General features: G+C 36.7%; 1 protein-coding gene across 7 annotated transcripts in view; it reads right to left on the bottom strand.

Moving 5' to 3' along the window:
• The window catches only part of RBMS3 (RNA binding motif single stranded interacting protein 3), a 538,131-nt gene that overhangs the window by 69,301 nt on the left and 451,497 nt on the right, over positions 1-17,333 (bottom strand). For 6 of the 7 annotated variants that reach the window (XR_004256904.1, XR_004256905.1, XM_032235699.1 and 3 more), the window contains exon 11: positions 9,381-9,491. Coding sequence is in view for 5 of the 7 variants with exons in the window: in XM_032235699.1 (XP_032091590.1) it covers positions 9,381-9,491 (111 nt within the window). In the remaining 2 variants the exon portion in view is untranslated. Of the gene's footprint in view, positions 1-659; positions 750-9,380; positions 9,492-17,333 lie in introns of those variants that run through there. The other variant, XM_032235703.1, reaches the window with a different exon arrangement.

Below are 17,333 nucleotides of genomic sequence, written 5' to 3'. Positions count from 1 at the left end.
GTTTAGTCAAGAAGCACTCTCAGAGAGAGATTTTCAGTATCACCCAACTTTAGCTAACAGACCAATTCCTAGAAAATGTGAACACTCATAATGTATTCCAGAAAAGGTAAAAATGTAGTACAGAAAAGAGCTCATGTTAATTCAGTATGTGTAAAATGTAATTGAAACATTTTAGCCTATTGGGGAATCTTCTTTCTTTTAATATAGCATTTTAGAATACTTGGAGAAAAATGTGAAAAATAATGAACTATAGTGACTTCTAAAACTAAAAGGGGAGTATAATGAAAGCCTTTTGCAAAGAAAGAGAATGCTTGAAAGTTTACATGTAATGTATCAATAAACGAATTATAATAGTAGAAAAGGCAAGAAAAAACAAAGACAGCTGAAATTATCCTACCTGAGGACATTGAATATATTCAGATGAATAAAACAGCTTGTTTAATCAAGGTCAATAACTCGTAACGCATTAATCTTTACTAAAAACCTGGTTCACATGAATATGTACAGGGAGAAATACAGTAAGACTCAATTTGAGTCTGTATGGTTGTGGTAGTTTGGACCCTCAGGTCATGGAAATGTTTAGTGTAATTTCTGTGGGACAGCTTATACCAGGTCATCTTGCATAAAGAAAACTGGGGTCATTTATATAAAAGCTAAATCCTGGGAAAGTGGGAAAGAATGGGACATCACTCTTACCTTCCTGTTTAATTACCTGCCCATCACGTGAGAGGACATCTACACCCATATCTCTGGAAATTCAAGCAGAAAAGGAGGAAGACTTAGCTGAAAGGTAGTCCTGGAAAAGTCTGAGGGAGTTGGAAAGTGGAAATCACAGGAAGGGATTTAGCATATCTGTATTTATATGTTTATGAATGACAACTTGCTACAGTTAAGAACCAGATTTGGCCCCATAAGACACACAGGTTTATCTGAGATATTTGATAGTGGTGATATGAATTTTTACATATTGCTAAAGAGTTGGATGTTGTCACAAGCTGTGAGTTAGAAAGCTTTGGCCTTGCTTTCTGCTATGTGGTCTTTTTGGTTCTGCTTGTCAGTGATTTTCTTTTTCTTGATGTATTTTGTTCCCTTTTGATTATTTTAGTTATAGATTGATCAGAATCATCATTTGGACAGCCTTGAAAAAAACTAACTGACTAATTAAATAACATTGAGGCATCCATATATTTTATTTTAGGCAGTACTCAATGTTGGCCTGAAAAGTTTTGTCCATTTACCAAAGGTGATAATGAAAATGAAAATACTTTACCTCTGTGGACAATCTAAGGTTTTTAATTACATTACACGAGCGGTGCTTATAAACAAAAATGGGTCCCTAAATTAAAAATTAAGTTAAAAAGTGGTCACAAGACAGAAGAGTAATCCAATCAGATGATGATGATGCCTGTGAATTTTTTTTAAAGCTCCTCGTCAGTGGTACAATTTGCTCCATAGGAAATTAACTCAAATATTAATTTCCTGCCATTCTTTTAAGGTAAAATCAAACTACTGGTACAAATGTAGCATTGTCAAAGAACACCATTCTATGTTTTAACAGTTTCTAAGAAATAGCAAACTTTCTCATTAATCAACTCTGGCTTCCAGCATATAGCAATCTAAATATTTACTTGCTATTTATTATCTTGCAAATCTATAAATTAGCCATGTAAAAAAGACAAGAAAAAAGAGAGTAAATAGTGACTGGACAGGTCTGTTGCCCATATTTGCTGACAGGAAAAAGTTGAAGAAAATCCTATTCTACTGTAGTTACTGATAATATTTTAACCAATTTAGTACTTCCTTCACATACAATAATCAACTTAGTCCTTCTACAGTAGACACCAACACTCTAGTCTAGAACAAGAATTTAATGCCATCATTAAAGTTCACACTAACCAACTGCACACTCTTGGAGTTCAGTATGCCATGACACACACGATTTCTGAAAAAAAATGTAAATTATATGTTTGTACATATTGTGTATGGATGATGAAGCAGATATTTCATACATGGCATGGTAGGAGAAAAGCCATGTTAATCTCTGGAGGTAGTAACTTTTGAACAAAGTTCATTTAAAAGTGTAAGCTTTCATAAACTGCAATTCACTTCATCTGATACTGAGTGGCATACTGATTCAGGGTTTAAACTGGGGTGAGGCAAGGTGGAGACAGGTTGATTATAAAGATGGAAATTACATGTGAAACAGCTTATAAGCACCTCATTAATTCACAATTGTAATGTTTTAGAAATGCATTATATTTCTTGAGGCATTCTGAGATTGCTTGAAAATCTTTGATATTTACTATTTCCAAAATAGTCACTTTAAGATCTTCCATAGATTGACTTACCATGTTCTTATTTTTAAGTTTGATTTCAAATGTGAAATTAAAATTGTAGCAAAAGTAAAGATGGCATGAATAAGGATTTTTGTAGCTAGGAATTTCACTCAAGTTATTTCTATACATTACAATTACTATTATTACAGACAGAATGAATATGACATTATTTTCAATAGTGAAATATTGAAAACTGTTCAAAAATTGGACTTCCGGTGACGTCATTGGCTATGGCGGCAGGCTTGGAGATTGCTCCGAAGCCTTGCTGACAAATCAGGGGTCTGGCGGCATAGAGAGCTGTCGTTCGCTGTCTTGGAGGGACTTAGCGAAGAATAGAGGTGCTTCTCTGCAGGCGGGGGGAAGTGCAATCTCCTCGGCTAAACAGAGGCTCTGCATCGATCCCAGACTTCTGGAGAGGGACGCGTGAGCTGTCCCAGCCATGATACAGCACTTTTGTCTGGCGTAAGATTTTTGGAGTGAATCTGGACGCCCTAACTTTTCTTGAAGAGTAAGTTGGAGTTACTAGTTGGTTACTGCATCTCTGGCAATCCTTTTTTCTCTCTCTCTTTGATGGGACTTTTAGCGGCAATTAAGACAAACAGGAGTAAATGAACTAACAATTGAAGACGGATTTACATTATAAAGAGTCTTTGAAGGCGGCTTAGGTTGGTGGAAACAGGAAGAGGGAAGCTTTTTTTTCTACCCAGAGGCATAGCTGAGAATACTCAGCGAATCTGCTCTGCTTGCTATTAAGACCTGTGGAACTTGCTCTGCTCGCTTCTAAGACCTTTGGAAAACTTTTGCTGAGTAACCAGCGAACTTGCTCTCTTGCCACTAAGACCTTTGGAAAACTTTTGTGCTGAGGCTCCACGTGAGACAGTCAATATTATATCCACCGTGTGCATTGTTTTCTCTTTTCTCCTTTTGGAACTGATGTTGGACACTTGAAAGGGTAACACTTCGAGTTGAACCTTTCTTCTTTTTTATTCTCTCCTCTTTGAGGTCTGTTTTTTTTCTTTTTTTCTTCTTGTGTTGATGTATTTGCCTCCCCCTCTTTCCTTTCTTCCTGATATGGGCTCCTCCCTGTACTTTTTTTAGACCTTTCTATGGGACTTTATTTACATATAATTTTCTGTATAGATAGCAGCAAAATAAGTTGGAACATTGCTCAAACTGGTAGCAGATAGCTTATGAAGCAGTGGGATATTCTTAACTTAATTGATATGAGCTGGGCAAAGGTGGGAAAAAAAACCTCGACATTACCTACTCAGCCGTCCCCATCTTCAACTCCTCCAATAACACACAGAACTTTAGACAATATGGCTGGGGTAGAGAAGGCACCCACATTGCAAAGTATACAGACAACTTTGCTATCGATACAAAATAATATTGCTAGGAATCAAGAGATCACCGAAAAATCCCTGGCCGACATCAAAAATGAAATGGGAGACATGAGGGGTGAACTGAAACAGTTGAATTTACAGCAAAAGGAGATTTGGGCAAAAATGGAGAAACAGGAGGGTCAAATTCAAGAGTTAGGAGTAAAAATGAAGGAAAGTGAAGAGAATATGGCAAGGTGGGAAATGAGGCAGCTACATATTAATAGAAGGTTGGAAGATGAGATTGCTATGTTGGAATTAGAAAAGTCAGCCTTCTTTCTCAGATTTCAAAATATCCCAGAGGAAAGAGGAGAGAAACTGAAAGAAATCATGGTGGAGATGATAGCAGGGATCGCCCAGAAGGATAAATTGTTGATACAGAGCGACATTGATGACGTATATAGAGTCTATACTTCTTATACTAGGAGACAGAAACTGCCACGTGAAGTGCACGTGAGGTTTACTAAGCGATCCCTGAGGGAAGAAATTTACCAGAAGGCACGTGATCAGAATACCATGTGTGCAGGGGAGATGGTCATAGTACTAAAACAGATACCAAAAAGAGTGAGGGAAAGGAGGCAGAAATATCAGGACCTAACAACACAACTGAGGAAACTTCAGGTGATGTATAGGTGGCTTTTCCCAGAAGGGTTATCTTTTTTCTGGCAAGGCCAGAGGTTTCGGATTGAATCATTGCAAGATGCGCAAGACTTTATCGAAAGCCAGCTGAAGAAGGGAACTCAGAATAACGAGGGAGAACTGGACAATAAGAGCCAAGGAAAGGAGCGAAAGAATAGTGTCCCGGGAGATGAGAAAGGGGGAAATGAGAAACAAAGCAGAGATGAGAGACCGCAAACGAGGCAGACAACAAAAGCTAAAGCCTTAAACAAATAAACATGGCGGATGAACTTCGCTTAATCTCCTTAAATATAAATGGTTTGAATTCACTAAGAAAGAGAAATAAAATACTAAATGCTTTACGGAAAAAGAATTGTGATTTGACATGCTTGCAAGAAGTACATATAGCGAACCACCAGCAAAATGTGTTGTATTATCCCCGGCTGGGTATAATGTATACAAGCTTAGCAGATGAAAAGAAAAGGGGCACTGTGTTGTATGTTAAAGACCATATCGATTCTAAATTGGTGTATACGGATGGGGAGGGTAGAATCTTAATGGTCGAATTGAAATTTGGTCGATATAAAATCTTGCTGGTGGCCATATACGCACCGAATGACAACCAAAGTACCTTCTTTAGAAGGTTGCATTTAAAAATTGCAGAGTTAGGCTATGATCATATTTGTGTGGTGGGTGACTATAACGCGGTGGCAGATAGGACAATGGATTACAACCCAGGAAACATCCAAAAGGGGGGGAAATTAAGAGAAAGGAGGAGAGTTCTCCCCAAAACCTTTGAAGACATGAGGGAGGAATATGAATTAAAGGATGTATGGCGTGAACTCCACCCACAGAAACAACAATTTACTTTCTTTTCACATAGACACCAATCCTGTTCTAGGATCGACATGGCCTGGTTGACACCAGAAATTGGGGACTTGATTAAGGAAGCAGCAATTGAGGTCAACACCTGGGCCGATCACAATCCACTCTTATTGGTGTGGAAGGGAGTAAGGCAGGGGAGGAAGAGAAGGTGGATGATGAATACAGAGATAGTGAAAGAACAAGAATTTCAGCAAATGTTTAAAAGGGAAATGAGGTTTTTTTTTGAAGAAAATAGGAAAGGAGTAACCCCAAAAATACTTTGGGATACGGCCAAGGCTTATATGAGAGGTCTAGCTATTAAACATACAATAGGTACCCACAGGAAAAAATTAGAAGAGAGGGCAAAATGGGTAACTAAACTGGAGGTGGTAGAAAAAGCCTTGCAACAGAACCCACTAGACGACAGGAAAAAAGAAGAAATGGCTAGAATTAAGCATGGGATCTCTCTTTTAGACCAGGAGGATGTCGCTCGAAAACTTAGGGGGATTAAGCAAAACTTTTTTGAGCATGCTAACAAACCGGGTCGCTGGCTCTCTTATAGACTTCGAAAAGAAAGAGAGAGCAGACGTATAGCTCAACTGCAGAATAGTAAAGGGGAATTAGTAGAAACCAAGGGGGAGAAACAGGAAATTATCCAAGGCTTTTTTCAGCAACTATATAGTAGAGAAGAAGTTTCTGAGGTCCAAATTAAGGAATTTTTAGATAATGCAAATCTACCCAAGATCTCAAATGAAGCAAAATGGGTACTGAACCAAAAGATAACATTAGAGGAACTAGAAAAGGCAGTTAAAAAATGGGAAACAATAAAACCCCTGGCATGGATGGTTTGCCAGTTGAAATCTATAAATCTTTTTTGGAAATTTTAGGACAAGAGATAATAGCAATATTTAATGCTGTCTTGACGGATTCTATTGCACCGAAATCATGGGCCGAGGCTTATATAACCCTTTTGCCTAAAGTTGGAGCTGACCGTACCCAAATTAAAAACTATAGGCCCATTTCACTTTTGAATGTGGATTATAAAATCTTTGCAGCTATATTGGCAGATAGACTCAAATTTTTCCTTAACAAATTTATACACTCTGATCAGAATGGCTTCCTGCCGTCAAGGCATTTGAAAGACAATGTCAGAATTATTTTGGATGCCTTAGAATATTATGAAGCTCGGCCAGATAAACAAGTGGCCTTTATGTTTCTTGACGCACAAAAGGCTTTTGATCGGGTAAATTGGAATTTTATGTTGTCACAACTAGAAAACATGAAGTTTGGAGAAAGTTTTTTAAATGCAATTCGGGCAATTTATGTACGACAAACCGCGACAATATTGGTAAACGGAGAAGAGGCGGGTGACATTGTGATTGGTAAAGGCACAAGACAAGGATGCCCGCTATCCCCCCTACTGTTTATCCTCACATTAGAACCCCTTCTTAGAATAGTGAGAAGCGATACACAAATTAAAGGGTTACGAGTTAAAGCTCAGGAATTCAAGGTCCAGGCTTTCGCCGATGACCTTGTTTTTATCCTGGAGGACCCTATGGCGTCTGGGATACAACTTTTATGTAAAATAGAGGAGTACGGTAGGATAGCGGGGCTACGTATAAACAAAGAGAAGACAAAACTGTTAATTAAAAATATGACTCTGAACCAGAAAAGGGAAGTACAAAGCCTGTTAGGGATCAACATGGCCCACAAAGTACAATATTTGGGAATTTGGCTGACGGAGAGATGTTCCTCTATCAAGGTAGATAACTATATGAAATTGCTACAACAGGTATCCAAAGATATGACTAATTGGAGTAGCAAACAATTGTCTCTGATGGGCAGGATCGCGACAGTCAAGACATATGTATTACCAAAATTTTTGTTTTTGTTTCAAACGGCACCAACTAAATTGGACAAAAATTTTTTTAAATCCTTGGAGACAATAGTGACACAGTTTATATGGCAAGGCAAGAAAGCACGAATCAAAGCCCAAACTTTACAAAAACGCAGAGAACTGGGAGGCTTCGGAGTACCCAACTGGGAAGCATACTATAACGCAGCAATCATGACATGGGTGAAAGATTGGGTGATGTTGAATAGAAGGCGCCTATTGGCTATAGAGGGACATGACCTCCCCCAGGGATGGCATGCCTCCCTCTGGCAAGAAAGAGACACCCCCCATAGGTACTTCATGGGACATTATATTCGGAAGATTTTGATGGGGGTCTGGGAAAAAATGAGGAAAAAATATTATCTTAGGGTTCCGTGTTGGTTGGCACCATTAGAGGCCTTAACGCATCCGAGTTTATTTAATTGGACAAGAAACATAACATATAAAGATATCATGACAGAAGAGGGCAACATAAAAACAAAGATGGAATTAGAGCAACAGGGCAGGAATTTGGAATGGTGGGAATATTTACAGGTTAGAAACAGGTTTAAAAGTGATAAGGCACGTTTCGGGATCTACCCAAACCCTCAGGGGCTAGATAAGATCTTGTTTGGTGGAGACAAAAAAATGTTATCGAAGATCTACCAATTTTTGACCTGCCAAGATACTAATGAAGAGATGGACAAAAGCCTTCTAACAGTATGGGAGAGAAACCTAGGTTATGAAATTGAAATGGGCAAATGGTGGGATCTATGGAGTAAGACCATTAAACTTACAACTTCTACTGCATTCAAAGAAAACATATACAAGATGGTTTATAGGTGGCACTTCCCCCCAACGAGATTAGCTAAGATGTTTCCTGGGTTATCTCCATTGTGTTGGAAATGTGGAAGAAAGGATGGCACATTCTACCATATTTGGTGGTCCTGTACTGAGGCCACGAAATATTGGAAAAGGATTAAAAAATGGTTAAAAGAGGTTACCGGGGCAAACATTGAATGGAGACCTGAGAACCTGTTACTAAGCATCAAACCAGATAACATAAGCAGTTCAATATGGCATTTGAGCCTGCATATAATTGTGGCCGCAAGAATAACCTATGCACAACTTTGGAAATCCACCACTATACCGCCGGAAGATGCTTTAATTAAAAAGATCTACGAATGTGCAGAAATGGACAGAATGACGGGTTGGCTGAGGGACAAAGGAGAAACAGAACATTATCTTAGCTGGAACCTATGGTATATGTGGGCGACTAGGAGAACAGCAGGGACTTAAAATGGGGAAAGTTAACATAGGTACCGTAATAGATCCCTGAATCTTGCAATGAGAAGATGTGGCTTAGAGACCTAATAATGAGGAAAGAAAGAAAAACCGGGCTGTGAATGACTGTCACCGTGGGGGGGGGGAGGGGGGGTTGTATGTTTAAAACGGCATTTGTATCTGTATGTTCTACTTTATATTGTTATGTATGATTTGTCTTGCTTATGTCGTTGTATTTATGTCGCTGTATTGTTTTTTCCGTTTTTTTTAAAGGTAATAATGTTTAATAAAAATTATATTTTAAAAAAAAAAACTGTTCAAAAATTATGAAGTTATCTGTAAGTTTTCCATGGAGCACAATTGCAACTACGGATAATTTTGAGTAGGAAAACAGCATAAAATAGCATGAAGCAGCATGGTTCAAAGAAAATACTACTATTACTGTATTTGATAAACTATGGCGTTCTTAAACTGTACAGCTTCAATTGTGCACCAAGAACCACTTATACCCAATCTCTGCATTTTATTATCAACATTTAATATGAAATAAATAGAAAGATATAAAATGACAAATTATAGTTTTATTAGCTAATAATGTCAAATAATAGATAGAAATGAACATATACAGAGGAAAAGAGAACAATCTAGAGCAGCTTTATCTCAATCTTTTTAGTGTGAAGTAATCTTTGAAAAAATTTTCAGGCCTCATAAATCTGTAGCATAGAAATATCACAAAACATCATAACTGCACAGTATAATTCATGTTTAATTACACACTCACATATTTTACACTGTTGACAAACAGCACAGTGATGGGCTTTGTCAAAATTCCCACAATGTAAGTGCTATCATTGCTTTCCACATGAAATTTTAAAAATGTTAATTTTTTAATTTTTTTAATCAGAGAACCCCTTGTAACCACTTTGAATATCCTAGGTCTATGCAGAACCTCAATTGAGAAAAGCTGTTAGAGCCTATAGTATGAAAGACCACTATTTAAAAAGTGAAAATTAAGCACAAACTTACTGTTCCTGTTGTGCCCAAGGAAAGATGACTCATCTGTTGTGTCAAGGGGCCCATCATACTTGCTGGCTGCATGGACATTGTATGATCCATTGTTGGCGTTAACACAGCACCCTATAAATACACATAGATTATGCAAAGCTATAAAAGGAATAAGAAAAAGTTAGCCAAAGAAACCATAACATGAACTTAAAAGACAAATAAATGGAAATATAACTAAATCAAATTTAGTCTTTCTCTAATAACTTTCTCTATACATATCCTTGCAAACCATCCTTAATTCTATCACATCCACAATTTCTATTATGTCTATATATTTCATACATTGCTACTGTTGTTTTTTTAGTTTCTCAATTATCTTTTTTTCTGAGAAGCTCATCAGTTCCAACTGACTATAACTTTTCTGATTTTGAGGAGTCCTTGGTGCTATCTGATTTGATTGTTTTCTTGCAAACATTTCATTACCAAAACTAGATAACATTATCAGTGCTAGTGATGAGGCCACCAATGTTTTTTTGATCTTCTGCTTCCTCTTGATTCTTCCTCATATATTTGGTTTGTGATTCAGTTCTAATTCATTATTTTTATTTGATCTGTCTATATGATTTGTCTTGGTCATTCACTTTTGAGTTCAAGCATTTGCAGTAAAAAATATATATATTTTGCGGCACTCTTCCCCAAATACTCCTTAAATTACCATTTCCTATAGCATTCAACTTGTTTTTTTATGTGTCTCCTAACATCTGCAATTTCACATAGTTCTTTCAACAAACATTTATTCTTCATAGCAGACATACAGATACAAAACATAATGTGTCTGCCAGTATTTACATGATTTAAATTTCTTCATCCATTTTCCTTTGCTTTACATAGATTTTATGAAGTACGCAAATTCATCTGCTTGAGCGTATTCTTGCCATTCAGGCTAATATGTTATTGTCCACTCTATTTTCTCCTTCATATAGAAATATCTTTATTTTTTTAATACAAACATTTATGGAATCATTCTCCCAACTGCATGCTATAACCTGTTTAATATTTGATGTATACCATTTAATTTTTCAGGCACCAAGATAAGATTGTATGCTTATAAAATGCATATATACGCTTTCCACGAACATACCTCTAATGTCACTATAATCATTCCTTATTTATTTATTCTTGAAGGTTTTAAACAACTAGGGGGATATCATACATTCTTGCCTTAGTGCCCATTGCTGAATCATTCACTAAGAATTTGATTTAGTCTCATTCAACATTTTCCTTTTCTACATGCATGATTGGAGCATAAACATGGATTATTATCATGTGTAAAAGGTTTTCCAAAAAGTCTAATTGATATTATTTGGCCAATAATTGATTGTGTCAAGTGTTATTTTTGATATAACTGTATAAAAATGGCTATTCATTTTTTGTTTTCATGTGCTAAATAATAAACTGTGTGATCTTCTGACTGAAAGTATCCAACCCCAGTCCATCTCAATTTGCTGGTGCCTGAGGTGTCAAATTTAATATTTCATAGTACCGAACTTTCTTTCTTTTCAGGCTTCCTGTGAAGATGGACAATAGAGTACAAGCCTAGGGATGCTTGTCTCTGGACTGTGGTTTTTTTCAATTTACTAATAGAAAGAACAGGTTTTGCTTTAGTTTATATGACTCTCTTGGGTTAGAGATAGTTCTAAAATCATGCCACAAAATACTCCATACAGCAGGAACTGTTCTTTGGAGCAGCCAATGAGCCATTCAGCTGGGGGCAGGCTGAAAATTATCAAACCATTGTCACAAATAACTGACAATGGCAAAGGACTTAACTGCAACTTTAGAATAATCTGACATCAATCTTTATTAAGATGAAGATTTAAATACAATCCTCCCAGCACAACTGGAAGAAGATTGCTAAGCAAATCTACAATTCTCAAGGTCAAGTTTGGAATTTTTTTCTTCATGGATATTAACAAGGTTGAGAATTTCTTCAGAAAAAAGAGACTTGACAGACATTCCAGACAAGAAAAATATTTTATTCTATGATGATATTTATAAATATTTTCAAAGAAAAGCTGAGTTTTAAAATGAATGTAAAAATGTTTCCCCCTTGAGATGAAAGAATCTGAGAATATAGTAAATTATGTTAATATCAGTGATGATAGTCTATAATGATTAATAAGTGTAAACAGAAATACATATTATTTCCCCCAGCAAAAGAAAAAGAAGAAATAGTTAAATTGATTATGTTATTGAAAGAAAAGAACATACTAATTTTATTTCCATTTAAAACTGCTTCTGGATTTTGTGCTTATAATGGAAAAAAATGAAGCACTGATTTTGGTTTTGCTGATTAGATAGGTTTGTTGTTATAGAAGTGATTAGTATCCTGTATACTATTGTGTAAAAGTAAAAATTATGTTATATTCTCCCTTTATATGACCCTGTATACCAGTGGTGGGTTTCAAATTTTTTTAGAACCTCTTCTGTAGGTGTGGCCTGCTTTGTGGGAGTGGCTTGCCAGCCATGTGACTGGGTGGGAGTGGCTTGCTAGCCATGTGACTGGGTGGGTGTGGCCAACTTGTAAAATGTGGTGAAACTCACTTAACAACGCTCTTGCTTAGCAACCAAAATGTTGGTTCAAAAGCACGCAAGTCTTAAAGCTGTCAAGTTACAAGACCCTTGCACCCCTAACCCTTTAGGGAAAAAAAAACCCAGGGTGTTCAAACTTGACAGCTTTAAGACTTGTGGACTTCAACTCCCAGAATTCCTCCTTCAATCATGTTGGCCCAGGAACTCTGGCATTGAAGTGTCAAGTCATAAAGCTGTCAAGTTACAAAACCCTTGCACCCCTAACCCTTTAGAAAAAAACCCTCAAGGGTTTTCAAACTTGACAGCTTTAAGACTTTAAGGTTTAGATAGGCTTCTTAGAGGCAGGCGAGTTGATTGGTGAGCCAGCCAGTCAGTGAGCAGTGGGCGGGGCAAGCGTGGTGCGGATGGGTGGGGGGAGGTTTGCATATTTGTTTTATGAGTCAATTCTGGAAATTGCTTTTCAGCCAATTAAAATTTCTGGATCAACAAGTTTTGCAATACCTCGTAAATTTTGGTAAATACCTGGTAAAGCTTAAGAACTTGCTTTTTTTTCTAAATGAGCAGCAAAACATGATCAAAATTTTGATAATACAAGAGAAAGTTACATATCGCTTAGGACCTCCAATAAAATTGAAAAAGAGATTTTGGAATTAATTATAACGAATTCCTCCTGTGGGAAAATGCTCTTGTTTTGATTTTTTTTAAATAGATTTTAAAAAAATGGATGCTAGAACAAACTAAGCATTTCAATTAAGTTTGATGTATACTTACAGAATGAAGCAAAACATTCTAAAACTGGGCATACTGAAGATTGTGGTATCTTATGAAAAATGGGAGTTGTTAGATGAGGAATAGTTTTTATCCAATTAGATCAAACTAAATTGAAATTGAATTACAAATGATAAACTACAAAAATGATTTGGGAAAAGATGTTGCACTGGATGTACAAAAGAGCCCAACTGATCTTTTAATAATTGAATAGGGTATACAAACAATAAAGGAAAAGAGTGACTTGGATAATTTTCCTAATTTGGATTTAAAAAGAGGCTCATTAAAATGTTGACAAATCTCATGAGAAAATGAAAAGAAGCCACTTCTATATTATTTGAATAGATTAAAGATTGTTAGAAGTAAAGGGAATATAAGGTTGGTTTATTTGATCAAGATTACAATCGATAAGTTATTATTTATAGCAATTGCAATGGTCTTTATCATAATTCCTAATGGATTTTTGCTGACACCAGGACTAAAATGACAATGTTCATATATAAGCTATGGAACATGGCAGGAGTCACTACTGCTGATTTGCTCGTGGGTGCGCCGTGCACATGCGCAGTGCAATAAAAATTGTTCTGCACATGCGCAGAAGTGAAAAGCAAGATGGCAGAGAACCGGTTCGGGGACGTGGCAGGCCTGGGTCACTGCCAGTTCCAGTGACCCAGGCCACCAAACCACTACTGGTTTGGCTGAACTGGTCCAAACCAGTAGGAACCTACCATTGGAACATGGGAAAAAGACATCATTCTTTGTATTTTAACAGAAAGTTACAAGAGATGTTACAAAATTTGTTTATATTTATTAAAGGTGGGGAAAATACTTGTTTCTTCTTTCTCTTGCTATATTCTTATTATTTTATTTTATAATTTATAAAACATTTTAGCTATAATATCTCACATAGCAGGATTATATTTAGCAGGTTTTGTAGACTCCATTTAGAAAAATATAAGTATTTCTTATCTGGCTGGCATCTAGTATCAACAGCAAAATTGAAATGTGAATGATAAGTTCTGATCCAAATTTTCATGCTTGTATTATGATGTCAGAAGCAAGTCTGTAAGTCATGTGGTTTGTACTGCAACTCACATTTCATCATTTCCCCCCCTCATGCCTCCCCAGCAGATACCTGCAAATATTATGGTCTGTTCTGACTTCTTGGAATCAAAAGCTGAAGGGTTTAATAATCAAGTTTCTAGTTTCAGAAACCACTAAACAACCATAAATAGTAACTAGACATTTGTGGGTAGACTCAGATAACAAGGGATAAGTTTCCAGCAGGGCTGCTTGCCACAAGATATGCCAGCAACTTCAGAGAACACAGCAAAGGTGATATATTCCTCAATAAGTAAGCACAACATCCCTAGGATTAGCCTTTGAATATTAAAATTATAGGGATGCAGTGGTTCAGTGGCTAAGGCACTGAGCTTGTTTATTGAAAGGTTGGCAGTTCAGCGGTTTGAATCCTACTGCTGCGTAACGGGGTCGGTTCCTGTTACTTGTCCCAGCTTCTGCCAACCTAGCAGTTCGAAAGCATGTAAAAAATGCAAGTAGAAAAACAGGGATCACCTTTGGTGGGTGGGAAGGTAACAGTGTTCCGTGCGCCTTTGGCATTTAGTTATGCCAACCACATGAACATGAAGATGTCTTCGGACAATGCTGGCTCTTTGACTTTGAAACGGAGATGAACACTGCCCCCTAGAGTCGTCAATTACTAGCACATTTGTGCGAGGGGAAATATGTGCTAAAATTATACACTAAATATGCACCCATCCACCATAGAAAGGTACTTTGTTTATTTGTGCTTTATCTTTGCAATGATTTCTAGATTCACTTCAGAGCTCATTTTTCAACTGATGGACACCATTTGCCCAAAGTATCTATTTGGGTGGATAGAAGGACCTTTCTGAGCAAATTTAAGACACATATGAAGAATGGGTTTTAAAGAGAAGTAAAGTTTTGTAACTTGAGTTGCTCTTACAATAATGTTATTGTTGCTAAAGTGTTATGCACTAAGGGCTACTGTAGATCTATATTGGGTACTGTAAGTGCAGTATAGAAATTCATTTCAACTGTTTAATATAAAATCTAAAAGGACATGTTAGGAGATAATTACTGTAATGACTATTCTGTTGATTTTTCAAAGGTGCTGATACACATTTTTTTAAAATTTGGATCAGAAATGCCTTATACTGATGAGATGAGATTATTTACAGTGAGAATTGTCCTGCTGATTATGCTTATTAATCAAGATTACTAAAGAAAAATGGAATTTGTTTATTTAAAAGACAGCTTAACTGCTGAGTAGTTATCTCCTCAGTCACCCGCTGACTAGTGATCCCTGCAGAGTTCTGCCTCTCATTTCAAAGTAATGCAAATGTTATAAAGCAATAGATCCATATGTAAAATAGTCTCTATTGCTTTAAATTGCACAGTTAACCGAAGACATCAAATGAAAGTCTTTCCTGGTGGAAATGTTATTCTTCTTTCAAAATCAGCTAGCCTTCTCTTCCAAATAAAAGTAGCTTTGATGTGAAATTTCCTTTGACTAGCTGAAAAATATAAGTAATATTTTTAAGAATTATATACACCAAGGAATCTATCAATAAATAAATATATTCTACTTTTCTATTATAGATTTTATTTTGACTAGATTCAAGTTGCTAAATTTATTCTTGTTTGACCAAGAAGCTTATAGAATTATGTCTGGATTATATCTCCAATGGGTATGAATGAATAAATGTCTTTTACTGCCCAATTCAATTTCTAAATGATTAAATCCTGACTACTTTCTACATTCATGGTAAGGAAAGCTTTCACATACCACAGCAGACTGAAGGAATTTGGTCTTCATCTTGGCTTTTGTATTATGTCTGAACATACATGCTGTATATTTTACAAAAATATACTGCATATGTAGTAGGGTGAAATATTTAATGAATTTTTAAATGCATTTTATTTTTATATTTAATTTATTCATTGGTCTTCTCTCTCTAATTGTCATTTTCAGCTGTGTTACTTAAAGTCTTGAGTTTTTAAGTAAAAACTTAACTATATATTCAAAATGTGCTCTCTCTAATAGCATGCCTAACTAAATGCTCCCCATTTGTCCAAAACAGCTGGCAAATGTTTGTAACTGCAAAAGCTTTGGAGAGAAAGATTAGGGTTCTTTCTGAATTCATGAAATCACAACATACAGAATATACATTCTGCACAGTGGTTGGATTAAAATAAACAACAGGTTCTCTACCCTAATGACTGATTGGGTGGGTGTGCCTGGGTGGGCATGGGACTGGGTGGCCATGGCCAACTTGATTGGTCTCACCTTTAGGAAATTTCTCTTTAGCCCAATTCACAATAAAATAGCACTGTTTCAATATTCAGAATAGAACAGAATAACAGAGTTGGAAAGGACCTTGGGAGTCTTCTAGTCCATCCCCCTGCTTAGGCAGGAAATGCTAAACCACTTCAGACAAATGGTTATCCAATCTCTTCTTTAAAACTTCCAGTTTTGGAGCATTTACAACTCTGCAGGCAAGTTGTTTCATTGATTAATTGTTCTAACTGTGAGGAAATTGGAGGGACTCCTACAAAAATGAGAAGTCAATCTATTTTCCAAAGCACTAAAAGGCATGAGAAAAAACAATGGATAGAAACTAACCAAACAGAGAAGCAATTTAGGACTAAGGAGAAATTTCCTAAGGATGAAACCACTCAGCCAATGGAATAGCTTTCCTTCAGAAGTTGTGGGTGCTCCATCACTAGAGGTTTCCAAAAAGAATGAGGGAAGTACACCCCAAAAGGACAGTGCCAGGAACCACTAAAACAATGCAGAAAACTTAAAACAACCATTCCCCATTTTTAGAAAAAGTCAAAACCCGAAAGCAAATGCACCAGCTGAGAAGGAAACTAAGAGCAGTCACTCATGCTAAATGAAAGCCTGGGTATGCTGCCAAAATCATTAACCCTTCCAACTCTATTATTCTATGTTCTAAATTGAGTGCTTGACAGCAGAAGCAATACAGCTTGCTGGATCACACATGCATTAAATTCACACTCTGTATGATCAAGCTGCATCATTGTCCCCTCCTGTATCTTTCTGCCCCAAGAAGAAACAAGAAGTAGCCAACACTGCAGCAACTATAAAAGGTCTTGAGGAACTCCAGGGAGTATCAGCTGACCACAGAAGTGTTATTTAATACCCTTTATAATGAAAATGTTTGTAATCTTGTACTTCTTCCTGAAAGGAAGAGGTTAATCCGATCCCTAAATGGGCGATTGATGGGTTTCCTGAGTGTTTCCCTGACCCAATCCTATCAGTTTCTGTTGCTTATTGATTTTATTCAAGGTGTGTGTCAGCTACATTCCAGATGCAACTGTTAAGTGGTTCTTGGCTGTTTGCCTGGAGCTATTAACTGAAGGGGCAGAGAAGAGGGGAAAAAACCCTCTGTTGCACTTTATTTTCAGCCTTCCAACGTACAAGCAATTAACTAATTGTTCGGGTGAACCGATACAAATTGGCTGAACCCCACCACTGATTCTGCACAAATCTGCAAGCTAGAGAGACAAATTCCCTAAAGGTTTTAGCAATGAAAATTATAATGAAAT

This window comes from Thamnophis elegans, chromosome Z (genome assembly GCF_009769535.1).
Source record: "Thamnophis elegans isolate rThaEle1 chromosome Z, rThaEle1.pri, whole genome shotgun sequence".
NCBI lineage: Eukaryota > Metazoa > Chordata > Lepidosauria > Squamata > Colubridae > Thamnophis > Thamnophis elegans.
The sequence above is the reverse complement of the archived record's forward strand: the minus strand, read 5'-3'. Positions and strand labels throughout refer to the sequence as shown.